This window comes from Myotis daubentonii, chromosome X (genome assembly GCF_963259705.1).
Source record: "Myotis daubentonii chromosome X, mMyoDau2.1, whole genome shotgun sequence".
Lineage (NCBI taxonomy): Eukaryota > Metazoa > Chordata > Mammalia > Chiroptera > Vespertilionidae > Myotis > Myotis daubentonii.
Window position 1 is genome coordinate 20,605,799 of NC_081861.1, and position 22,697 is coordinate 20,628,495.

Genomic DNA, 22,697 nt, shown 5'->3' on the forward strand with positions numbered 1-22,697 from the left:
ATGAAAGCTGAGAATCATCCAAGCTCTTGCTCTCTCCATTGGATTCTGAGCAGAATGGAACTATCTACTGTGGGATTTCTTCAATTGCTTTTATTTCTTAAGAGCATATTCATGGTCATTATACTTATTTTTCCTCTAACACTATCTCTATAAGTTCTATTCAATATACATTGTCCAAAATTTTTATATTTAAAAGTATAAATACAGACTGATGCTTTATTTATTGATACTTTATGTCTAGATGACAGTTTTTTAATATTATCTTTATTGTTGAAAGTATTACAGATGTCCCTTTTTTCCCCACTGACCCACTATACCCCACCCCCATTTCTCCCTCAGGTCTTCACTTCACTATTGTCTGTGTCCACGGATTATGCATATATGCAAATAAGTTATTTGATTGATCTCTCCCCCATATTTCCCTCTGAGATTCATAAGTCTCTTCCATGCTTCTATGTCTGTGGATCTATTTTGTTCATCAGTTTATTTTGTTCATTATATTCCACATATGAGCGAGATCATGTAATATCTGTCTTTCTCTGACTATCTTATTTCACTTAGCAAAATAATCCCCAGGTCCATCCATGTTGTCACAAAGGGTAAGAGATCCATATTTTTTAATAACTACACTAGAGGCCCAGTGCACAAAATTCGTGCACTCAAGATGGGAGGTCCCCTCAGCCAGGATTGCAAGACAGTGCAGGCCAGGCTGAGGGACCCCACCAGTGCACGATTGGGGCCAGGGAGGGATGAGGGAGGTTGGCCAGCCAGGGAGGGGCCCCAGGAGGGCTCCAGAGCATGTCGGGCCCATCTCTCTCAGTCCCGATCGGCCAGACCCCAGCAGCCAGCTAACCTACCAGTTGAAGCATCTGCCCCCCCCTGGTGGTCAGTGCATGTCATAGCAAGCGGTTGAGCAGCCTCAGCATATCATTAGCATATTACGCTTTGATTGGTTGGATGGCCAACTGGACGACCAGACACTTAGCATATTAGGCTTTCATTATATAGGATAGTATTCCATTGAGTATTTGATCTTATTTATCCACTCATCTACTGATGGGCACTTGGGCTATTTCCAGATCTTATCCATTGTAAATAGCGCTGCTATGAACATAGGGGTGAATATATTCTTTCTGATTGGTATTTCAGGCTTCTTAGAATATATTCCTAGAAATGAGATCACTGAGTCAAATGGCAGTTCCTGATTAATTAATTAATTAATCAATTAATTTATTTATTTTCTTTTTGTTAAGCCTTACCCGAGGATATTTTTTATTGATTTTTTAGAGAGAGTGAAAGGTGGGGAGAGACAAAGAGAGGGAGAAACATTGATGTGAGAGAGACACATTGATTGCTTGCCTCCTGCATGTGCCCTGGCCAGGGACATGGATTGTGTATTTCAAACCCTGTATGTGCCCTTGATTGGAAATCAAACCTAAGGCCCTTCAGTCTATGGGCCTATGATATATCCCAAACTGTCTAGGGCCCATTTTTAATTTTTTGAGGAAGCTCCATACTGTTTTTCATAGTAGCTGCACCATCTGCATTCCCACCAGCAGTGAGTGTACTAGGGTTCCCTTTTCTCCAAATCAAATGAAAAGATCAAAGTTTTTAAGTGATGCAACTGAGCTCAGGCTGAAATTCTGAGTTTTCTTTTACAGTGTTCTTACTTATAGACTCCAGTACACTATATCATGGTGGCCACAATAATCATAAGAAAATTATGCAATAAATATTTTAAAAGCAGATGTAATTGACACCAAGAGACATGGTATAGCACTCTTCAGTGACAGATTAAATAAAACTAATTTAAATATGCACACATCACCTACAATGTAAGTGATTGTATATTAGTAACAGCATGGCACAAGGAGGAAAAATATATTGACTTTCTGATTATTTTATACTGAAAGTCTAGCTGTATAGTTAGCATATCCAAACAATAACAGCTGTCATTATTAAGAGAAAATTTCTTGATTCAATGTTTAATGATCTGATTGTGGGGCCCATATTTATTATTAAATTGTAATAATCATAGTAACTTACATTTATATAGGGAATTATTCCTAGCTTTTATATCCAGTTTCCATTTGAGCTTCATATCATCTCTGGAAGGTACAGAATGTACTGAGTTATTATCCTCATTTCATTCTAAGAAAATAGGGCTCAGAGAAATGAAGTGTCTTCCAAAATTAATAAAAGCTGGATGCAGGCATGGAATCTAAATCTCCTGAATATGAATATAGGTTTTGAATAAAGGCAATCAGACATTATATCTATTTTCCATCTGTCACTACCTAAGTGACCTTGGACAAGTCATTTAATTTCTCTGCACTTGGATTTTATTGAGAATAATGATAGTGTATGCTTCAGTGAATTGGATGATGTTGAACCACACACACACACACACACACACACACACACACACACACACGTACTCATTCCTCTATTAATCATTTTGGCCATAGAAATATGATGTGCTAGGGAGAACCAAGATGGTGGCATAGGTAAATGTGGTACTTGCTGCCTCCCACAACCCCATCATAATTACAACTAAAATGCAGAGCAATCATCATTCAGAACTGCCTGAAATCTGGCTGAATGGAAGCCCTCAACTAGAGAAGTAAAGAAGAAAGCACGTTGACACTGGTAGGAGGCGCTGATGCATAAAGTGGGCTGGCAACATCCATATGTGGATTTTTTTTCAAGGCAAGAAAGGCCTCCTGTGAGGAGCAAGGTGTCCCAGCCCCACACCAGACCTCAAGCTCAGGATCCAGAGCTGGGAAAAGAAGTCCCCATAATTTCAGGCTGTAAAAAACAGCAGGAATTGTGGCTGAATAACATGAGGCAGCTGGAGTCCCAAACAGTTCCTCTTAAAGGGCCAGAACACAAACATACATGGAATCACCCTCTCTGAGCACCAGCACTGGAGCAGTTGCTTGGGGGGATCCTGGGACATACAGGGAGAAATAAGGCCTTGGAGGCCACTTTCTCCCAGACAGGGGTGATTGCAGACTTGATTATTCCTATGCTGAGACCTCCTCCATTGCACAGATGACTGACAACCATATCTGAGTCTCCATTGCCTAGCTCACACTGTTCTCTCTACCACGGTGATTCCCTGAGACCCTGCCCTATCCAGTTTGCAGCCCCACCCAAGCTATTTTCAGTAGCTTTTCAATATGAATGGCCTGTCTTGGCTCAGGCTTCAGACTTTTCTAAAATCTCTCAAATAAGCATCAACTGGCATTAATGAGCCCCATACCTATCACTAAGAGGCCCAAGACCTGGCACTAGTAGCAGCCTGCCTTGCTTCACACCTTGGCCTTGCCTGGGTACTTCCAAGTCCAAGATAAGTAGTAGCTATCTGAAGATTGCTGTGTATCTCCTGCTGGATAGCCCTAGGCAGTGGCTGACTTTGCACCTCCTAGGAGGCCCCAGAGATAGTGTACCTGGTAGACAGCTTCAGACCATACCAGATTACAACTCTACACACCCACGAGTGACAAAGGCAAGGGGAAGACTCAGTGAGCACCAAAGCCCTACTGAAGCAAGTCCTGCATATAGGGTTGTCTTCTGCACAACAGCTCTTCTACCATAGTTGCAGCTGGTGCTCACAGACAATTGACCTAGAGGTCAATTGCTTCCAATGACACCAATAGCAATCAAGTCTCAACTACAAAAAGACAGTGCACACAGCCCACACAGGGGCACAACTAGAATTCCCAACTCAGGTGACTGGGGAGGATAAGCCACTGAGCCCTACAGAACACCACCTACACAAGGCCACTTTACCAATTCCAGAAGAAATAGCAGCTATACCTAATACATAGAAACAAATACAGGGAAGTAGCCAAAATGTGGAGACAAAGACACATATCACAAATGAAAGAAGAGAAGAAATCTCCAGAAAAATATTAAATGAATAAAAAGCAAACAGACTACTAGATAAAGAGTTAAAAATAATGGTTACAAGGATCTTAGTGAGAGCTTCAAGAGACTTAGTGAGATATTCAAGGATCTTGATGAGAATTTCAAAAACATGAAAAATGACCAGTCAGAAATTAAGCATATATTAACTGAGATAAAGAATAATTTACAGGGATTCAGCAATAAAGTAGAGGATTCCGAGAATCAAGTCAACAATTTGGCATAGGAGGAAGCATAAAACACCCAATCATAACAGCAAAAAGAGAAAAATGAACTAAAAATATGAAGATAGTGTATGGAGCCTCTGGGACAACTTCAAACATACCACTATTCACATTATGGGGGTCCCAGCAAGAGAAGAGAGAGAGAGCAAGATCTTGAGAACCTATTTGAAGAAATAATGACAGAAAACTTCCCCTACTTGGTGAAAGAAATAGACTTACAAGTACAGGAAGCACAGAGAGTCCCAAAGAAGAGAAACCCAAAGAGGTCCACATCATAATTAAAATGCCAAGGGCTAAAGACAAAGAATCTTAAAAGCAGCAAGAGAAAAGCAGTTAGTTACCTACAAGAGAGGGCCCATATGACTGTCAGCTGATTTCTCAACAGAAACTTTGCAGGCCAGAAGGCAGTGGCAAGAAATATTCAGTGATGAATAGCAAGAACCTACAACCAAGATTACCCTACCCAGCAAAGCTATCATTTAGAATTGAATGTCAGGTAAAGAATTTCACAGATAAGAAAAAGCTAAAAGAGTTCATCACCACCAAACCGGTATTATATGAAATGTTGAAGGGTATTCTTTAAGAAGAGGAAGAAGAAGGAGAAGAAGAAGAAGAAGAAGAAGAAGAAGAAGAAGAAGAAGAAGAAGAAGAAGAAGAAGAAGAAGAAGGAGAAGGAGAAGGAGAAGGAGAAGGAGAAGGAGAAGGAGAAGGAGAAGGAGAAGGAGAAGGAGAAGGAGAAGGAGAAGGAGAAGGAGAAGGAGAAGGAGAAGGAGAAGGAGAAGGAGAAGGAGAAGGAGAAGGAGAAGGAGAAGGAGAAGGAGAAGGAGAAGGAGAAGGAGAAGGAGAAGGAGAAGGAGAAGGAGAAGGAGAAGGAGAAGGAGAAGGAGAAGGAGAAGGAGAAGGAGAAGGAGAAGGAGAAGGAGAAGGAGAAGGAGAAGGAGGAGAAGGCGAAGAAGAAGGAGAAGGAGAAGGAGAAGGAGAAGGAGAAGGAGAAGGAGGAGAAGGCGAAGAAGAAGGAGAAGAAGAAGAAGAAGAAGAAGAAGAAGAAGAAGAAGAAGAAGAAGAAGAAGAAGAAGAAGAAGAAGAAGGAAGGAGGAGGAGGAGGAGGAAGATGAAAGAGGAGGAAGTGGAGGAGGAAAATATGAACAATAAAATGACAATAAATACATATCTATCAACAATTGTATCTGAAAATAAAAATAAATGAACAAGGAATCTAATAAATAAAATAATCTGATGAATAAAATATAATAGGCTGGCAAATCTCAGAGGCAATGGGGGATAAGGGGGTGGTAAGGGATTAACCAAATAAGTTACATGCATTACCTATGGACATAGACAATAGGATGGTGAAGGCCTGATGTGTGGTGGGGTGGGAAAAGGGTGGAGGCGGGCAATGGGGGAAAAAATGGAGACACCTATAATACTTTCAATCTATCTATCTATCTATCTATCTATCTATCTATCTATCTATCTATCTATGCAACCGTTATGGCCGAAAGACCAGAGTGACTGGAAGGACTGGAATGACCAGTCAACCAGTCGCTATGATGTGCACTGACCACTAAGGGAAGATGCTCAATGCAGGGGCTGTCCCCTGGTGGTCAGTGCGCTCTCACAGCCAACCTCCCCTGGCCCCTGCCCCCGGCCAGCCAACCTCTCAGGGTCCCTTCCCCAATCTGGTCGGCCCCCCGATTGGCTTTGATCACCGGCCAAGCTGAGGGACCTCACCCGTGCCAAATTCGTGCACTGGGCCTCTAGTAATAAACATTAAAAAATATACGATGTGTTGGTTTACTGTGTTGTGAGTGGCAAATGTCTCATACATTTTTATTACTTGGTATACACTTTCTTTGAAAGGAGATAGATCCTCATTGCTGTTCTACATAATTAGGTTGTTTTTCTATTGTAGTACCCATAGACAGAGTTCACGTTCATTTATAAAGTCTCACCTTTTCCTGCTTGGTAATGTAGCAAAGTGGAATTTAGTTCAAATGGGTTGAAAAACCTGTTAATTAGCATACTATGATATCACACAATTCATTGTGATTAATCTTTTATGTGATGACTCTCACATTGTGTAATAATACACTATCCTAGGCATCATAAAGTAGATTTTTTATAAGTCCTGCTTTTAAGAGGGTCTCAGACTCATGGCATGACAGAGGGGAATATGAGCAATATGACAAAAGACCTATTTCAAAGTGCTCTGGAAATGTGGAAGATGATATTAACATTGAATAGGATAGGACTGGAATAGAGACAAAACTGAGATATGGTGATTGAAATTTGGTGGTAAGTTGAGAAAATGTTTGGTTTAATAGGTGTCAACACTACAGTTTTTCATAGTAGACCTGGATGTATGGTGAGAAAGTTATTCTGGAGTCATGGAGAATATCATGTGAAGATTTATGAGTGTATTCTTTCCTTTTTGCCAAGACACTCTTCTTTTTCCTGTCTCTTGATTCCACAAGATAAATGAATACCAATTATAGCTATACAGTTTAAGAAGCAACTCCTCATTTGCTTTCTGCCCCCAGGGCCTATTGTAATTATTAAAATGGATTAAATGAGTACACAATGTCATATAAAGATCATGTATCATAGAAATGCACACTTGAATCCTATATGATTCTATTAACCAGTATCACCCCAATAAATTTAATGAAAATAAAAATAAAATGGATTAAGTAACATTGCTCATTCATTCAACCTATCAGTCAATGAGCTCTTACTAGATGTCAGTTGTCTACCAGCTACATTAAGAGATAAAAAGATGCTAAGATATATATATCGCCTGAAATTTAAGATGTATACCTTTCGTTGGGGAGACAGGGTTAAAAATAGAATGTAAGAAATGTAATTCTAGAGACCTGTGGCATATTTTTAGAAACATCAGAAGAACAAGTACTGCTCTATGCAAGGTGCAAGTGAATATTTGATTAGGAAAGTTTTCACTAAGGAAATGACATTTGAGTTGGGTTTCTAAGCAAATGAAGAGAGGCATGAAAAAGCCACCTGGAGAATGCTTAAGAGTTGGACAGTAACTTGATATGCCAGGAATGTGTATAGTTTCAATGGATAAAGTGGCAAGAGTAAGGCCAGAACAGTGTGCAGGCAGCAGATCCAGAAAGATTTTAGAAATCTGACTTTATCTCCAAGAGGATGATGATGTGGGAGATCATGGGTGGGGTGGAGGCCCAGGCATGGAAGAGATTCAATCAGGGAAGTGATATAATTACTAAAACTAACTTTCAAGCATAATTACTAAGATAGAAAACAGAAAGCTATTTGTAATATTCTGTAGGAGCCCTAGTTTAAGAAAATCGAATAAACGCAAATGTGTACTAAAATTAAGTACATAAACATATAGATAAATAATACTTCACTTTAAGGAAACATAGTCCCTTGAAATTGAGACCTTCCCTGGTGCAATATAATATGTAATTATGTTTATAATAAGTCATCGTAATATTTTTCAGAAGTACTTCCATTTTCTGAACCAAGGACTACTTACTTGTTTGGGCCAAATATGTAAATTTGATACTAATCAACTGTGTAGCTGAAATGCATTGCTGGACATGTCAATTATTTGAAAAGAAAACTGAAGATGACATAGCTATGTTCTCAAAATATACCAGAGCCTCAATTTAGTAGCGACCTTGGGATCCCTGCCGTAAGATAATCAGACAGGTGGAAGAAAGTAGCAACTAAAAGACCTTGTGATGCTTGAATAACTAAATCCTCTTAGATTAAATTCAAAAGCCCATCTTATTCTGAATTCTATGAGAGAGTATTGACAAATGCCAGATTTATTATTCAATTATGATGATCTTGTGCTTTTTATTTAAAATTTTACTGAGATTAGTATGCAAAGTAGTTTTGGGACTTAATTTCTGAAGCTATTGTAAAGACTTAGAGAATGCCATATAAATCTTTTAGTTTTTCTAATTGATGTTGCAGTTGTAACTTAAATATTTACTCCTACCACAGCCACACTCTTCTTCCTTTTAAGATTTTATAGCTGAGGCCAAGATTTCTGTTACTCATCAAAGAATCTTTGGAAAGCCAACGGAAAGGAAAGACACATGGTGACTTTCAAAAGCATAATTTCAAACAAAAGATGGGTAAATTTTCATATGTTTAACTATAAACATTAGGAAAGGACACTAAATTCAATTTATCATCTCTTCTTCCCACAACCTCATGAAATATATCTCTATCATCATTTTTTTAAATTTTTAAATTAATTTCAGAGAGGAAGGGAGAGGAGTGAGATAGAAATACCAGTGATGAGAGAGAATCATTGATCAGCTGCCTCCTGCATGCCCTCCCCCCCCCATTGGGAATCAAGCCTGTAACCCTGGCATGTGCCCTGACTGGGGATCAAACCATGACCTCCCGGTTCATAGATCAATGCTTAACCTCTGAACCATGCCAGTTGGGCTCATCATTCTTAACTTCAGGTCAACCTAAGAAAGGAACAGTATTAAAAAATGGGAGCCACTGGACTCCTTCATTCTCAGATTGCATTAGAATATGCTAACTGAACCCAATTATTTCTCTTTAATGGGGAAGGCAGTCTAGGAACCTACTTTCCTTCCACTTACACAGCACAGAAATGATTTTTCCTCCTACAGTGATGACATGAAATATATTTTTGGTCTCTGTTAATTGACATGCAAATGTACTCACTGTAACACAAGAAAAATGTCATTAAAACCCACTGGAATGCAATTGTATTATCTCCCAGGTACACAGAAAATAACATCAGTTATCACTCCAGTGCATTTCCATTTGTTAACACAGTGAAATCACTCACCCCAACTGTTTCCCCAAAGTTTCCATAGAAAATTTTCTTTATTCTAGTTGTATCAGAAAAAGCTCTTGGTGTCTATCACAAAGACACTTTTTAAAATTTAGATTGTGAAATTCTGCTACATGAACTCATATAATACCATGAACATTTTTATTTCCTAACTAGAAGCCTGGTGCATGAAATTTGTGCACTGGGTGGGGGGTGTCCCTCAGCCCAACCTGCACCCTCTCCAATCAGGGACCCCTCAGGGGATGTCCAACTCGCAACCTGGGACTGCTGGCTCCCAACTGCTCACCTGCCTGTCTGCCTGATTGCCCCTACCCACATCTGCCTGTGAGCCTAATCACCACCTAACCACTCCCCTGCCAGCCCAGTCACCTCCAACTACCCTCCCCAGCCTGTCCAGTCACCCCCAATTGCTCTCCCCTGCTGGCCCAGTTGCCCAAAGCTGCCTTCTCCTGCTGGCCATCTAGTGGCTGTGGGTGCCGCCATCTTTGAAGGCGTGGCAGTCAATTAGCATATTTCTTCCTTATTGGCTGTGGATTCTGCCATATTTGAGGGTGGGGCAGTCAATTAGAATATTCCCTCCTTATTGGCTGTGGGCGCCACCATCTTTGAGGGTGGGGCAGCAATTAGCATATTCCATCCTTATTGGCTGTGGGTACCGCCATCTTTGTGACAATGTGATGGTCAATTAGCATATTCCCTCTTTATTAGATAGGATATGTCATGTAGATCTGACTGCAGATATTGTTAAAACTTCTTTATCAAGTGTTTGGAATTGCTGCTTAGATAACAAATATTTGGCTTAATTAGAAAGACTAGGCTGACACATAACAAAAGTGACATATATCATCTAATATTCTACTAATTTTAGGAAAGTGTTTCCTTTAGAGAGAGATGCTCAATACTTTTGGGTTTGTAGGTACTCTGTTAATGTGCATGTAATAGACATTTGGGGAAATCTTACCCCAGATTGTCTTTCGTATTTTTTCTATTCTACTTATTACAGTCACCAACTCTTGAAGCTGGAAGGAATCTTACCTACTCTAGGGAAATTTCAGAAGACAAAAAATAAATAAATGAGCAACATAAGCTAATATAGTAATATTTATTATATAAATTAAGCAGGATGTTGTTTAGAGAGATATTTAGATGATATTTGATTTTCTTTCAACTTTATTGAGGTATGATTTACAAAATTGAATATATATTAAGGTTCAACTTTTTTAGATTCTACATACGTGAAACCATACAGTATCGGTCTTTGTCTGAGTTATTTCACTCAGCATAATATCCTCCAGGTTCATCCATTATTTATGGTGAATAATCTTCCATTGAATATATATATAATCATGTTTTCTTTATCCTTTTATCTGTTTAAAGACTTCTAGATTATATTCGTATCTTGGCTATTGTGAAGAATGCTATAATAGTGTGCAGATATCCCTTCAAGATACTGATTTCATTTCATATATATATATATTAGAAGCCCATTGCACAAAGATTCGCGCAATAGGCCTTCCTTCCCCTGGCTGCTGGCACCAGTTTTCCGCCGGCACCCGGGACCCAGGCCTTTGGCCTGGCCACAGCTGAGAAGCCAAGCCTCTTCAGTCTTCAGTCTTCAGACTTCACTCAACGACTGTGTATGCAAATTAACCACCATCTTTGTTGGCTTAATTTGCATAGTCACTCTGATTGGCTGGTGGGTGTAGCAGAGTGACACCAATTTTCATCTTTCTCTTTTATTAGTGTAGATATACTATATATGTAGGTGTACCAGTTAATAATGGCAAATTTTGTAATCAAAGAAAACACAATAATTTCAAGAGAAACATCAAAATTGCTTTATTCAAAGTAATGTCTATTGCTACATACACCTTTCCCCCATCTTTCAGGTAATTTGTGGATACCGTCCCAATAGAATTTTTCTTGTTTTGAGACAAACCATCCAGAGACCCAATTTTCCACTTCTTCATACGCTTTGAAGTGCTGTTCAGAAAGTGCATGTGCAATCAATCAGAACAAGTGGCAATCTGAAGGAGCAAGGTCTGGTAAATACAGCAGGTGAGTTAATACTTCCTAGGCAAGATCTTTTAACATGTCTTTAACTGGTTTTGAAGAGTGTGATGGTGCATTATCATGAGGCAACATTACTTTGCCATGTCTTCTGGCACATTCTGGTCATTTCACAATCAAAGCATGGTTCAAATAGATTATTTGTTGACGGTAGCAATCAGTATTAACAGTTTCATCTGATTTTAGAAGCTCATCATACACCACACCTTGCTGATCCCAACAAATTCAGAGCATCATTTTCTTTCCAAAGTGATTTGGCCTTGCAGTCGATGTTGATGGTTGACCTGGATCAACCCATGATTTTGTGCATTTGGATTCTCAAAATAAATCCACTTTTCATCGCCAGTCACAATTCAATGCAAAAAAGACTTTCTTTCATGCCGCTGAAGCAACATTGTACTGATGACTTTTCAGTTTTCCATTTGTCTTTCGTTCACTTGATGTGGTACCCATTTTCCTTCCTTTAAAATCTTTCCCATTGCTTGTAAACAATTGGAAATTGTTTGCTGAGCAATGTTTACTCTTTCTGCAAGTTGTTTTTGAGTTTGAAATGCTCTTCATCCAATAATGCTTGTAATTGTTGGTCTTCACAAACTTTTTCTGTTGACCTGGATGTTCTTTGTCTTTCACATCGAAATAATCACTTTTAAAGCATTAAAACCAGCATTCACAACTATCTTGTGATGGAGCATGTTCACCATAAGCTTCCTGAAGTATACAATAACTTTTTCTTGAAATAATGAATTAAAACTTCTCACAAATGCTCTTTTTTGGCATGTAATTCAACATTTTTAAAACATTTTTAAGTGTAAAAATATCTATGATGTTAACACCTTCAGCAAATTTGACATATAAAGTTTTGAAGCTTGTTGTCAATACAACAAAATAACATACATATCAACTCGCATATATATCAACATATGTATAACTCCATCTAGTGAAAAATATCCACAGTACTAACTGGTACACCTATATACCTAGAAGTGGGACTATTGGACCATATTTGATCTTGAGAAAGAGCCATCCAAGTGAGGATCATGGGGGAGACCATCTCCAATAGAGGAAGCAGCCAGTATATACAATATGGTGCTCAATAATTATTTGACAAATGAGGAATTATCTTTATAATTTTAAGTTTTCATATTTATTGTTCTTCCATATTTTCTTTTGTTAATTTTTTGGAAATTTTCCTATGAAGGTGGTCATACTTTATTAGAAAATATATTTTGTACATTGGGATGATTAACCCTTTGCTGCTGGTATGGTGAATGCTCTCACATTTTCTTTATATTTTGACTCTTTTTTCTTACATTTATATTTCATATTTAGCTTTATTCATCTTTATAATGCTTTTTAACTTTTATTATGTTTAGAAATATTCACTTTACCTAAAGATAATTAGTGTTTAAATTACCAACATTTATTTGTACTTCATCTTTTGTTTAAGTTTTTTGTTTAAAGCATTTGATACATCTTAACATTTACTTGTTAGGAAAACATTTTTTTTTAAATGACTAAATAGTAATCAAAATACACTTAATTAAATAATTGACTTTTACCTGTCAATTATAAATGCTACCTCATCATATAGTAAATTATATATTCTTTAGTGTAAATCCAGAACCTGTAACGTGTTCCTTTCAACTATTCCTCTCTGCCAGTACAAAGCTGTTAGTTTTTTTCCATCTTTATAATGCCATTGATATTTTTAGGACCATTCTTTATTAAAATTATATATAGAACAATGTAAATGAACAAACAAAACAGAAATAGACTCATAGACACAAAGAACAGATTAATGGTTACCAGAGGGAAGCGAGTTAGAGAACTGGGTGAAAAATGTAAATGAATTTAGAAGTATAGAATGGTATTTAGAAAATAGTCATGGGCATGTAAAGCATAGCATAGGAAATACAGTCAATACTCTATATAATAAAAGCCTAAGTGACCCTTATGGCGTAATGACTAGAACAACTCGTCACTATGATGCGCACTGACCACCAGGTGGAAGACACTCAACTCAGTAGCTGCTCCCTGGTGCTCAGTGCACTTCCACAGGGGGAGCACCACTCAGCCAGAAGCCGGGCTCACGACCAGCAAGCTAGCAGTGGTGGTGGGAGCCTCTCCCGCCTCCACAGCAGCAGGAGAAACAGCAAGCTGAGTGGTAAGGAGCAGCAAGCAGGTGGGAGATAAGGAGCAAGGGGTTCCGGACTGCAAGAGGGTTCAGGCCAGGCTGAGGGTCCCTTCCCCAGCACACGAATTTCATGCACTGGGCCTCTAGTACTGTAATAACTATGTATGGTACAAGTTGGGTACTAGGAATAGCAGGGGAAAACTTTTATAAAGTATGTTATTGTCTAATCACTGTGCTGTGTACATGAAACGGATATAAAACAAGATTGAATATAAACTGTAATTTATATTTTTTAATTAAAAAATTATCTTAGTTATTATCACCTATTATTAAAGATATATATCTTTGACTCAATTTCCCAAAGTTTTTGAATGGTCTTTTGATGGAACAAATAGAAAATTATACATTATATTTATAGGAAATATAAAGTTTAACTTAGGATATTCCTAAATAAATTTTGTGTTTGGTATAGTAAATGTGCTCTATTTTACCATAATGGACCTGTAATTAGTTTTTAAAAGGTGTACAGTGAATTTGTTCAAGTTTTCTAGGCATATAAAAAAAATATACAAATAATTATTTATATTATCTATCTATCTATCTATCTATCTATCTATCTATCTATCTATCTATCATCTATCTCTACCTATCTACAATCATCATCATCATCTACCTAACACCTATGTATATGTATTTATTTATTTTTATTGGAACCAAAGTGTGTGTGTTTAAATGTAGCTTCACCACTTTAATGCTATGCTTTGATGGGCTAGATACTTTACATCTCTTTATCTCAGCTTTCTGTAAAATTGAAATATAGTTACCAACCTTATAAGTTGTTTTAAAGATAAAATGAGTTAGTTTATGCAAAATGCTTAGAATAGTGCACATAGTAAGCACTATAAATAATTTGTTGATGCTGTTATCATTCTTGGTGTTATTTTATTAACTACAATTTTCAAAGAAAAGCTAAATAGTGGTGGTGCAAGTTAGCATTTTTATTTGCTTCTTACAGTGGAGATAATACCCCCAGGATATTTTTTCCATATTTTACTCATCTATATTTTTATAATATGAAGTATTTCAAAGAACATTATAATCATTTTTGCATTTTGAACCTTAATTTATTGGTATATATCTCAAAAAAGTAAGATTTTTCTATATACCACAATATTATTAAAACAGCCTACAAAAGTAAAAATAATTTCTTAATATTTTTAATATCCAGTTCATATTTAAACTTACCTAAAATCTTTTATATAGCCCAGTCTTTGAAATATATATCTCATCAATGATTATTCATCACATTTGGTTCTTATGTCTCTCAAGATTCAGTCTGGAATACTCTCTTTTAGATGACATTAGGGAAAATGTTCCACCTTTCCATTTGTCTGATTATTTGCTCATGACCTCATTTAACTTGTTCCTATATCTCCTGTATTTTCTATGAACTTGTAGTTCAATCTAATATCTTAAAGGGGTTCCAGTTACAAACATTTTAAGGAAGAATACTTTCTATTGCATTATGTATCTTTTCTGGTTACCTGGGAAAATCATGTCAAAGAAGAATTGGAAGTGCAAAATATTTATTGGGAAAAAGACTATGAAGTATAGAAAGGAGAGGGAACCAGTGTATGCTGAGAGAACCCCAAACCCCATTGTAGATCTGACTTCTCTGAAAGGAGAGAAGGGACAAAGGAGGTTTGGGTAGGAAGTTCTTCAGACTTCAGCACTGCTCTGAGAATATCTTGGCCAGTCCAAGAGCAGTAGGAAACCAAAGGGCAAAGATAGCCAATTACAGAAGTCTCACAGTGTGGTGAAATGGCCTGGCTCTAGTGTTCCTGTTGTGCTCAGTTATTGGTTGGAAGTAGCACAGGGTGAGCATGGCCTCAGTGTGACATTGTATTGGATTCTGAAAGTCTAGCAGCTGGTGCCTGAAAACTAATAAGATATCAAGTAAGGTCTCAGTTTGAATGCATGTACAGCAGTGTCTTTTCATACCTCAGAAAAAGACTGTAACCAATCATGACGCAATATCATTTGAGAAAACAAAATGAGAGCCAAGATTATATAAATCTTGAGGATTAACCAAAGAACTTATATGCATACCAGTGGCCCTGTGCATGGAACCCGTGCACATTAAAAGGGAATTAATTAGAGGAAATATTTTAATATTGCTATTTGCCCTTTCTCTATAATAGAGGTGTCAGAGATTAAAGAAAATTAGTAAAATGTATATGAAAATCTCCCTCCTGTCAGAATCTGGGGCACGCTGTAGGACCTAGAATCAAGTCCCCACCCACCACCCTCAAGTGCTTTGAAAACACAGGAGACCTAGACCCGGCGGGCCTACCCCCATTGGGCAAGACCAAGACCTGGCCAGACACCCCCCCATCAAGCCCCTCCAGGCAGGGGGTTCAGCCTCAGGTCCCCTGGCCTGGCACTGAGGTGGGGGGCACGGCCTGAGGTCCCTATCAAGCCCTGCCAGGTGGGGGGCACAGCCTAAAGTCCCTCAACAAGTCCCTCCAGATGGAGGTCGTGGCCTGAGGTCCCCCGTCAAACCCCGCCAGGTGAGGGGCATAGCCTGAGGTCTCCTGTCAAGCCCTGTGGGGTGAGAAGCATGGCTTGAGGTCTCCAGGCCCAGCACCAGGGTGGAGGGTGCAGCCTGAGGTCCCTTGCCCCTGCCAGGAGCCATGCAGCCTCAGGTTCCTGCTGTTTGGTTGTGATAGTACAGTACCCTGGCTAATTTGCATATTCCTCTATTATATAGATAGACTAGAGGCCCGGTGCACAAAAATTTGTGCACTCGGGGGGCAGGGAGGGTCCCTCAGCCCGGTCTGTGCCCTCTCGCAGTCTGGGACCCTTCAGGAGATAACGACCTGCTGGCTTAGGCCTGCTCCCGGGTGGCAGAGGGCAGGCCCAAACCCTAGGTGCAGCCCCTGGTCGGGCTCAGAGCAAGGCTGATTGGGGAGTTGGAGCGCTTCCCCCTGACATGCACAGAGCAGGCTGGATTGGGAGGTTGCGATGCCACCCTCAGTCACGCTCAGGGTAGGGCTGATTGGGGGGGTTGGGCACCGCCCCTTGTCACACTCAAGGCAGGGTCGATGGGGAGGTTGTGGCTCCACCTCCTGTCACGCACAGAGCAGGGCCGATCAGGGGGTTGAGGAACTCCCTCCTGTCACACACAGAGCAGGGCCCTTGGGGGGGGGGGTTGGGGTGCCACACCCTGTCACACACAGAGCAGGGCTGATCAGGGGGTTGGGGCACCACACTCTGTCACACACAGAGCCGCAGGGCGATCAGGGGGTTTGGGCTCTGCCCCCTGTCATGCTGATCCCGGTGCCAGGAGGCCTCTCAGCTCTGCTGATCCCGGTGTTGGGAGGCATATTACCCTTTTACTATATAGGATAGAGGCCTGGTGCATGGGTGGGGGCTGGCTGGTTTGCCCTGAAGGGTGACCTGGATCAATCAGGGTGGGGGTCCCCACTGGGGTGCCTGGCCAGCCTGGGTGAGGGGATGATGACTGTTTGCAGCTGGTCACACACCCTTCAGGGTGGGGGTCCCCACTGGGGTGCCTGGCCAGTCTGGGTGAGGGGCTGAGGGCTGTTTTCAGGCTGGCGAGTGACTGAAGCTCCCAACTGCTCCTTTTTTTCTTTTTTATTCTGGGCCAGCTTTAGCTCTGGCTCCAGCTCTTAGGCCTCTGCTGCTGAAAGCAGGTATCTGGTTTGTTGGGGTTCTATAATTGAAACACTGTATCAACTCCAGCTCTGAGGTCCCAGCTGGCTGAAAGCAGATTTCTGGGGTTTTGTTTAGCTTCTATATTTGTTACAATGTTTCAAACTGCAAGCTCAGAGGCCGGCAAGGCAGGTGGGGAATGTTGGTTTCCTCTGTCACTGAAGCAAGCAAGCCTCCTGTTAGCTTCAAGCTGCCTGGCTGCTGGCCGCCATCTGGGCTGGCAGTTAATTTGCATATCACCCTGATTAGCCAATGGTAAGGGTAGCGGATGTATTGCTAATTACCATGTTTCTCTTTTATTAGATAGGATATGCATAACCCATGGACACAGACAATACTGCGGTGAAAGCCTGGGGAGGGGGAGGGACTATGGTGAAAGAGGTCAATGGGAAAAAAAGGAGGACATCTGTAATACTTTCAACAACAAATATAATAAAAAGATAAATAAATCTTTAGGCCTTCTAAACCATGGTGAGTACTCCACCACCACCCAAATCCCCATGAAACCCCCAAAAAGAAAATTTAAAAGGATATTTACAGGTTTCTAGGATCCATCCCAATCCATTGGGTTAGAAGTCATGCTATCTAAAATCCTGAGAAAATACCACAGGAGATAATCCAAGCCGAAGGAATTGAATTGAATGCTTAGTCTTCTCTATATTCCCAATGGTTGATTATATTTAGAAAGGACATATTTTCCTTTTCTTTGTTTTAGTGGACAAGCAATTTATTTAAGATGGCCAAACCAGACTTGATCTTGATAAAACTCACATTGGACTGGGTTCCTGTACTGCATCCACCACTAATGAAATGCATGATCTTAAATATATTATTTACCTTTTATGAGTTTCATTTTTCTCTTTTGTAAAATTAAGGGATTGGATTAGGTTGGCCTCTCAATTACCATATTTTATAATTTTGGAATAACCTGAAAAGCTAATTTCTCATGTGATTGAGAAGATCATAACATATCAGGGCAAAACCAGAACCTCTCCTGTATTTAAAGATAGTCACAGAAAGGGCAAGCCCTTTCTCAGGTATGCATTTTAATTTCTTATTCTCCACACATCAGTTAGAATGCTTTAGAGAAAAAAAAAACGAAAAAAAAACAACCCTGAAAATTGCTTAGTGCTTTGCCACTTGCAAGAATTTCATCTACTATTTATAGAAATCCTGTGACATAGATAGTGCAAGTATAATCATACACATTTAGCAGATGAGCACAGTAAAGCACAGAGAGGAGTAAAAGACTTATTCAGGACAACACAGTAAAAAAAGAGCCAAAACAAAAATCAAAGTTTTATAATATTACTTCACTGAAGAAACTTCCTTATGGTACTCCCTGACCTTTATTTTCTAAAAATAATTATAATACTAGACACTTTGCAAGGCTGCTAAAACCGTGATCTGGGATCCATGAGAAAAAATTGATAGTGTTTGTGTAAGCTCAGCAGTGTGAACTGCCTGTGACTCCAGAGAGAGCACAAGTGATGCTAAAAGGCATAAGGAGGTGCCTGCTGACTCAATCCATTTGCTCTTTCTCCTCTGCAGGATATTAGGGGCTCTGGGAGGTTTCTACGTGGGGCTACTCAACAGTTTTAGTCAAATTGAGACTAGGCCTTCTGGCTCATCCATACCCAGGCATTTTCCTAAAATGGGATAACAATTTGTTAAATGAATTGAACTTTATGTAGACATGTCATGATGAAGAGGTAAAAATTAGGTGGGAAACATGAAGTGATCAGAGAAATCACTAAATGTGTTTCTAGGTTTCATAGCAGCAGTCCCTATATGTCATATCTGTGTTTTGTGTAGGCCTAGCACTCAAACCAAAGCCATGTCTTAGCCTCTTCGCCTCCCTGAGAGAGAAGAACAAAGGACCCTGCTGCATAACCAGCTCTATCACCACATATCAGCTGTCTTCTTATCACTATAGGCCAGTGGTTTTCATTCTGAGAGTGATTTTTCTCCCTCCTCAGTGGACATTTGTCAATATCTGGAGATTGTTTTGGAGTTGTAACTGCGGGATAGGTTTTACTGGTATAAATGGATACTAGTAAAAGGCAAGAATGTTGCTAAATGTTACATTATACAGCATAGCCCCCAACAGCAAGGAATTATCTGGCTCTAAATGTCCATAATCCTGAGAATGAAAACCCTGGTGTAGGCTGCAACCTTTCTGGATTTAATTTAGTTTGTGTGTAGTAGTAGGACAGATAGCTACAGGTCTTGCAGGACATTGAAATCTGAGTGGGTAAAATAGGGGATGCTGGTCTGAGGTTGAAGGCAAGCAGAGTCAGAGGTGACTTGCCTAAGAAGAACTAAGCAGAATCCCCCTCTCTCTTATATTGCTGCCAGGGAAGGAAAGGATAGCAAAACCAGCAGGAATTCACCTGTTGCTATGTAGAAAAGGTAACATAGTAATGAGCATTCTTTTTTTTATAGTTGCTTAAACATTTGTATTTTTATTGAACTTTTCTCCTTTTATTTTTTTATTTTTATTTCTTAATCTTTATTGTTCAGATTATTACAGATGTCCCTCTTTTTCCCCCCCATAGCTCCCCTCCATCCAGTTCCCACCCCACCCCAGGCCCTTCCCACCCCATTGTCCGCATCCATAGGTACTGCATACATGCATATAAGATCTTTGTCCTATCTCTTCCTGCACACCCCCCTCACACCCCCGTCACCTCTGAGAATTGTCAGTCTGCTCCATTTCCATGTCCCTGATTCTATTACATTCACCAGTTTATTCTGTTCATCAGATTTTTTATTCATTTGATTTTTAGATTCACTTGTTGATAGATATGTATTTGTTGTCACTTTGTTGTTCATAATATTTTTATCTTTACCTTTTTCTTCTTCTTCCTCTTCTCAAAGAATACCCATCAGCATTTCATATAATACTGGTTTAGTGGTGATGAACTCCTTTAGCTTTTTCTTATTTGTCAAGCTCTTTATCTGACCTTCAATACTGAATGATAGCTTTGCTGGGTAGAGTAATCTTGGTTGTAGGTTCTTGCTATTCATCACTTTGAATATTTCTTGCCACTCCCTTCTGGCCTGCATAGTTTCTATTGAGAAATCAGCTGACAGTGTTATGGGTATTCCCTGAGCATTCTTTTTTAATGAAAGGAAGCTACAGAAATACAGTTTTCAAGCTCTCTTTTCTCCTAGTATCTTCAAGCTGTCTAAGCTCTTCCTCCCTGGAAAGAGACAACCTAATGGCATCTACCTTACCCTCTCTCTCTGGCAATTACCTACTTATTTCTTCTCCCCCACTCCCTCTAAGAAAATTAAACTGGGTTAGCTATGTTCAGCCTCCAAAGTGAAAGGAGTGTGAAGGTCTCTAATCACTTACTTATATAGTCTAATGGCTTGTGGAGGCCAAGAGATGAGTCATGTTCTTGTGGTGGTAGGAAAATGTGATGGCAGGGCACACCAAGTTGCAGACTTCTGATGAACCAGGAAGCCAACAGGCAGATAGTTACTGCGGATTCTTCCTACTAGACCCTGGCCTGATGTGGGGGTGGGGGGGGGGGTGCAGTCAAGATAAATCTAGAATCAAACTCACTTGGCAGGGGAGCAGGCAGAGTTACTCTGGCTGAGGGAGAGCCCCAGGGTCCAGACCCAAGTCAATGGGGGCATCATTATCACCTGTAGCCCGCAGGCTGAGGATGAGGGCAGACTCGGATCTGAGCGATTCTGAACCAGGTCGAGCACATTTGGGCTTCGTGGACTGAGGATTCCAAGGCTGTGTTCCTTAACGACTGCATCTTGATGTTCCTGAGTGTCCTGGGAGGCTCGGCTTCGGAGGAAGGTATCAAGAAACTGATAATGTGTCCTTGAATTTGCTTCTGTGTTTGCTTCATCAAGGTCTCTCATATTGAATATCTTAAGAGAAATACTGGAACATTTTGGTGTTCCCATGGACCAGGTTTTGCAGATTTAGGGAAATAAAGGCTATGGATCAGCTTGGAGTATTGTTTGTATTATTGGGAAAATTCTTCCTTTAGAAGCTTGTCGCTGGCCTGATTTTGAGAAATGGTATATGGAAAAATGAGGATCAGGAGACTGAAGTTTTCCATCCTTTGCAATTAGTTTGAAATCCACTGTTACCTGCTCTAAGACATAACAAAGCAATGGAAAATTATCAGCCTGTAAATGAAGCTGCAATTAAAAAAGTAGCTGCCCTTGAAGTCGAACTAACTATTCTTTGCTCTCAGATTGCTGGAGTTTTGCAAATTCAGGAACTGAAAAACAGTACTAATTCTGGCTCCTTTGACTTGACTTATGGGCATGCTGGTTTGGGACAAGTGCCATGATTAAAAACTGCTCAACTGAGTGTCAAACCAGATCCATTTTCAAGTTCAGTGCTTCCTGCTCCTCCTCATACTCCTCCTACACAACCCCCTCAGTTTTCTTCGCTGCAGCCTCCGTGTTCTCTTGTGCAGCCAGAATATAATCGTATTTGTGACTCAGATAATTCAGCAACTGAAATGAAAAAACAACAACCAGGTGCCAGTAAGACCAATTATAGTCGTCATTCAAAAAACCAGAAAAACAAAGATGTTCCAAACATGTTGGATGTTCTAAAGGATATGAATAAGATTAAACTTCCTGCTATTGAACAGTCGCCTGGAAGTAGACCCATTCACAAGAGGGAAAGACACAGTTCACAGTGGGATCCATTGTATTTACTATCCCAGGTACTTAATAGAAATTTGCATTCCAAGAAGATGATTCCTTTGAGAAAGAAAATAGGGCTTGAGAGTCTTCTCCATTTTCTGGTCCAGAAACTTCAAGGATAAGCTCTAATAATTTTGGACATCACATTTGACAGTCAGAAGGTTTGTGACCTAAAGGAAGAACTGACAAATACAAAAGGTGTCAGTGACCAAAGTGTGAGCAGCACAAACTGTGTCTGCTCTTATAAGGAGAGATGCAGAGATATGCCAACATGATAATCTGTTAATGAAATTAAAGGAAGTCTGTGTGCCAGGATATATTAGTGCAGAAGTCTGAGAGGTCTTGACTCTTGATAATACCCATCTCTGGTTTTGGAAGATCCAACAGTTAATTGGTTATTGAGGATGGTTCTGTATATTGATTTTTTTCATGTATATTAATGTTATTAAAGGCTGACTACACACTTGGAATGCTTTTCCCATGAGATAAATATTAAATGATTTAATGTTTCTCATTAGAGAATAGTAGGGTCTCACTTTAAGGTAACAAAAACTATTTAATTGATTAAGAAATTAATGTAATCTAAGTCTATATTGTATCACTCAGCAAATGACAGTATGTTTTTTAAAAAACAATTTCTTAAAGCAGTTATGACATCCTAATTTAAGAGCCTTTAAATCTTTTATTGCATGGTTTTGTGAACAGAAATCTATATATGTATTATATTTATATATAGGTAATTATATATATTAGAGAGCGAGAAAGAGAATTATATCTTTATTTATTTTAGTATTTTCTTTTGTACCTTCTGAGATTTTTTTCTTGCATGGAGGAAATCTTCTCATACTATTATTTTTATATGTTAGTTCTATTTTTTAACCTTTTGCAGAACCTCTGTGCTGTTTTCTATAGTGGCTGCACCAATTTACACTTTTAATTGCCAAATTTTACTTTTGGAAATGTTATAACTTTTATTTGTTGATTTATTGATTGTTTTATATAATTTTACCCTTCTAAATGTATTTTATTTTAAGGATGCATAAGACACAGGTTTTTTTTTACATGAAGTGACCATGTTATAATTACT

General features: G+C 39.4%; 1 protein-coding gene and 1 pseudogene across 1 annotated transcript in view; both read left to right on the forward strand.

Moving 5' to 3' along the window:
* The window catches only part of LOC132223414 (uncharacterized), a gene marked incomplete at its 3' end in the record, with an annotated part of 270,575 nt that extends 265,334 nt beyond the window's left edge, over positions 1-5,241 (forward strand). The window contains 1 exon segment of the mRNA XM_059678628.1: positions 4,772-5,241. Within this exon segment, the coding sequence (XP_059534611.1) occupies positions 4,772-5,241 (470 nt within the window).
* Positions 5,242-20,759: 15,518 nt separating this feature from the next.
* On the forward strand, positions 20,760-21,885 carry LOC132223415 (mitochondrial fission regulator 2-like; annotated as a pseudogene).
* Positions 21,886-22,697: the final 812 nt, after the last annotated feature.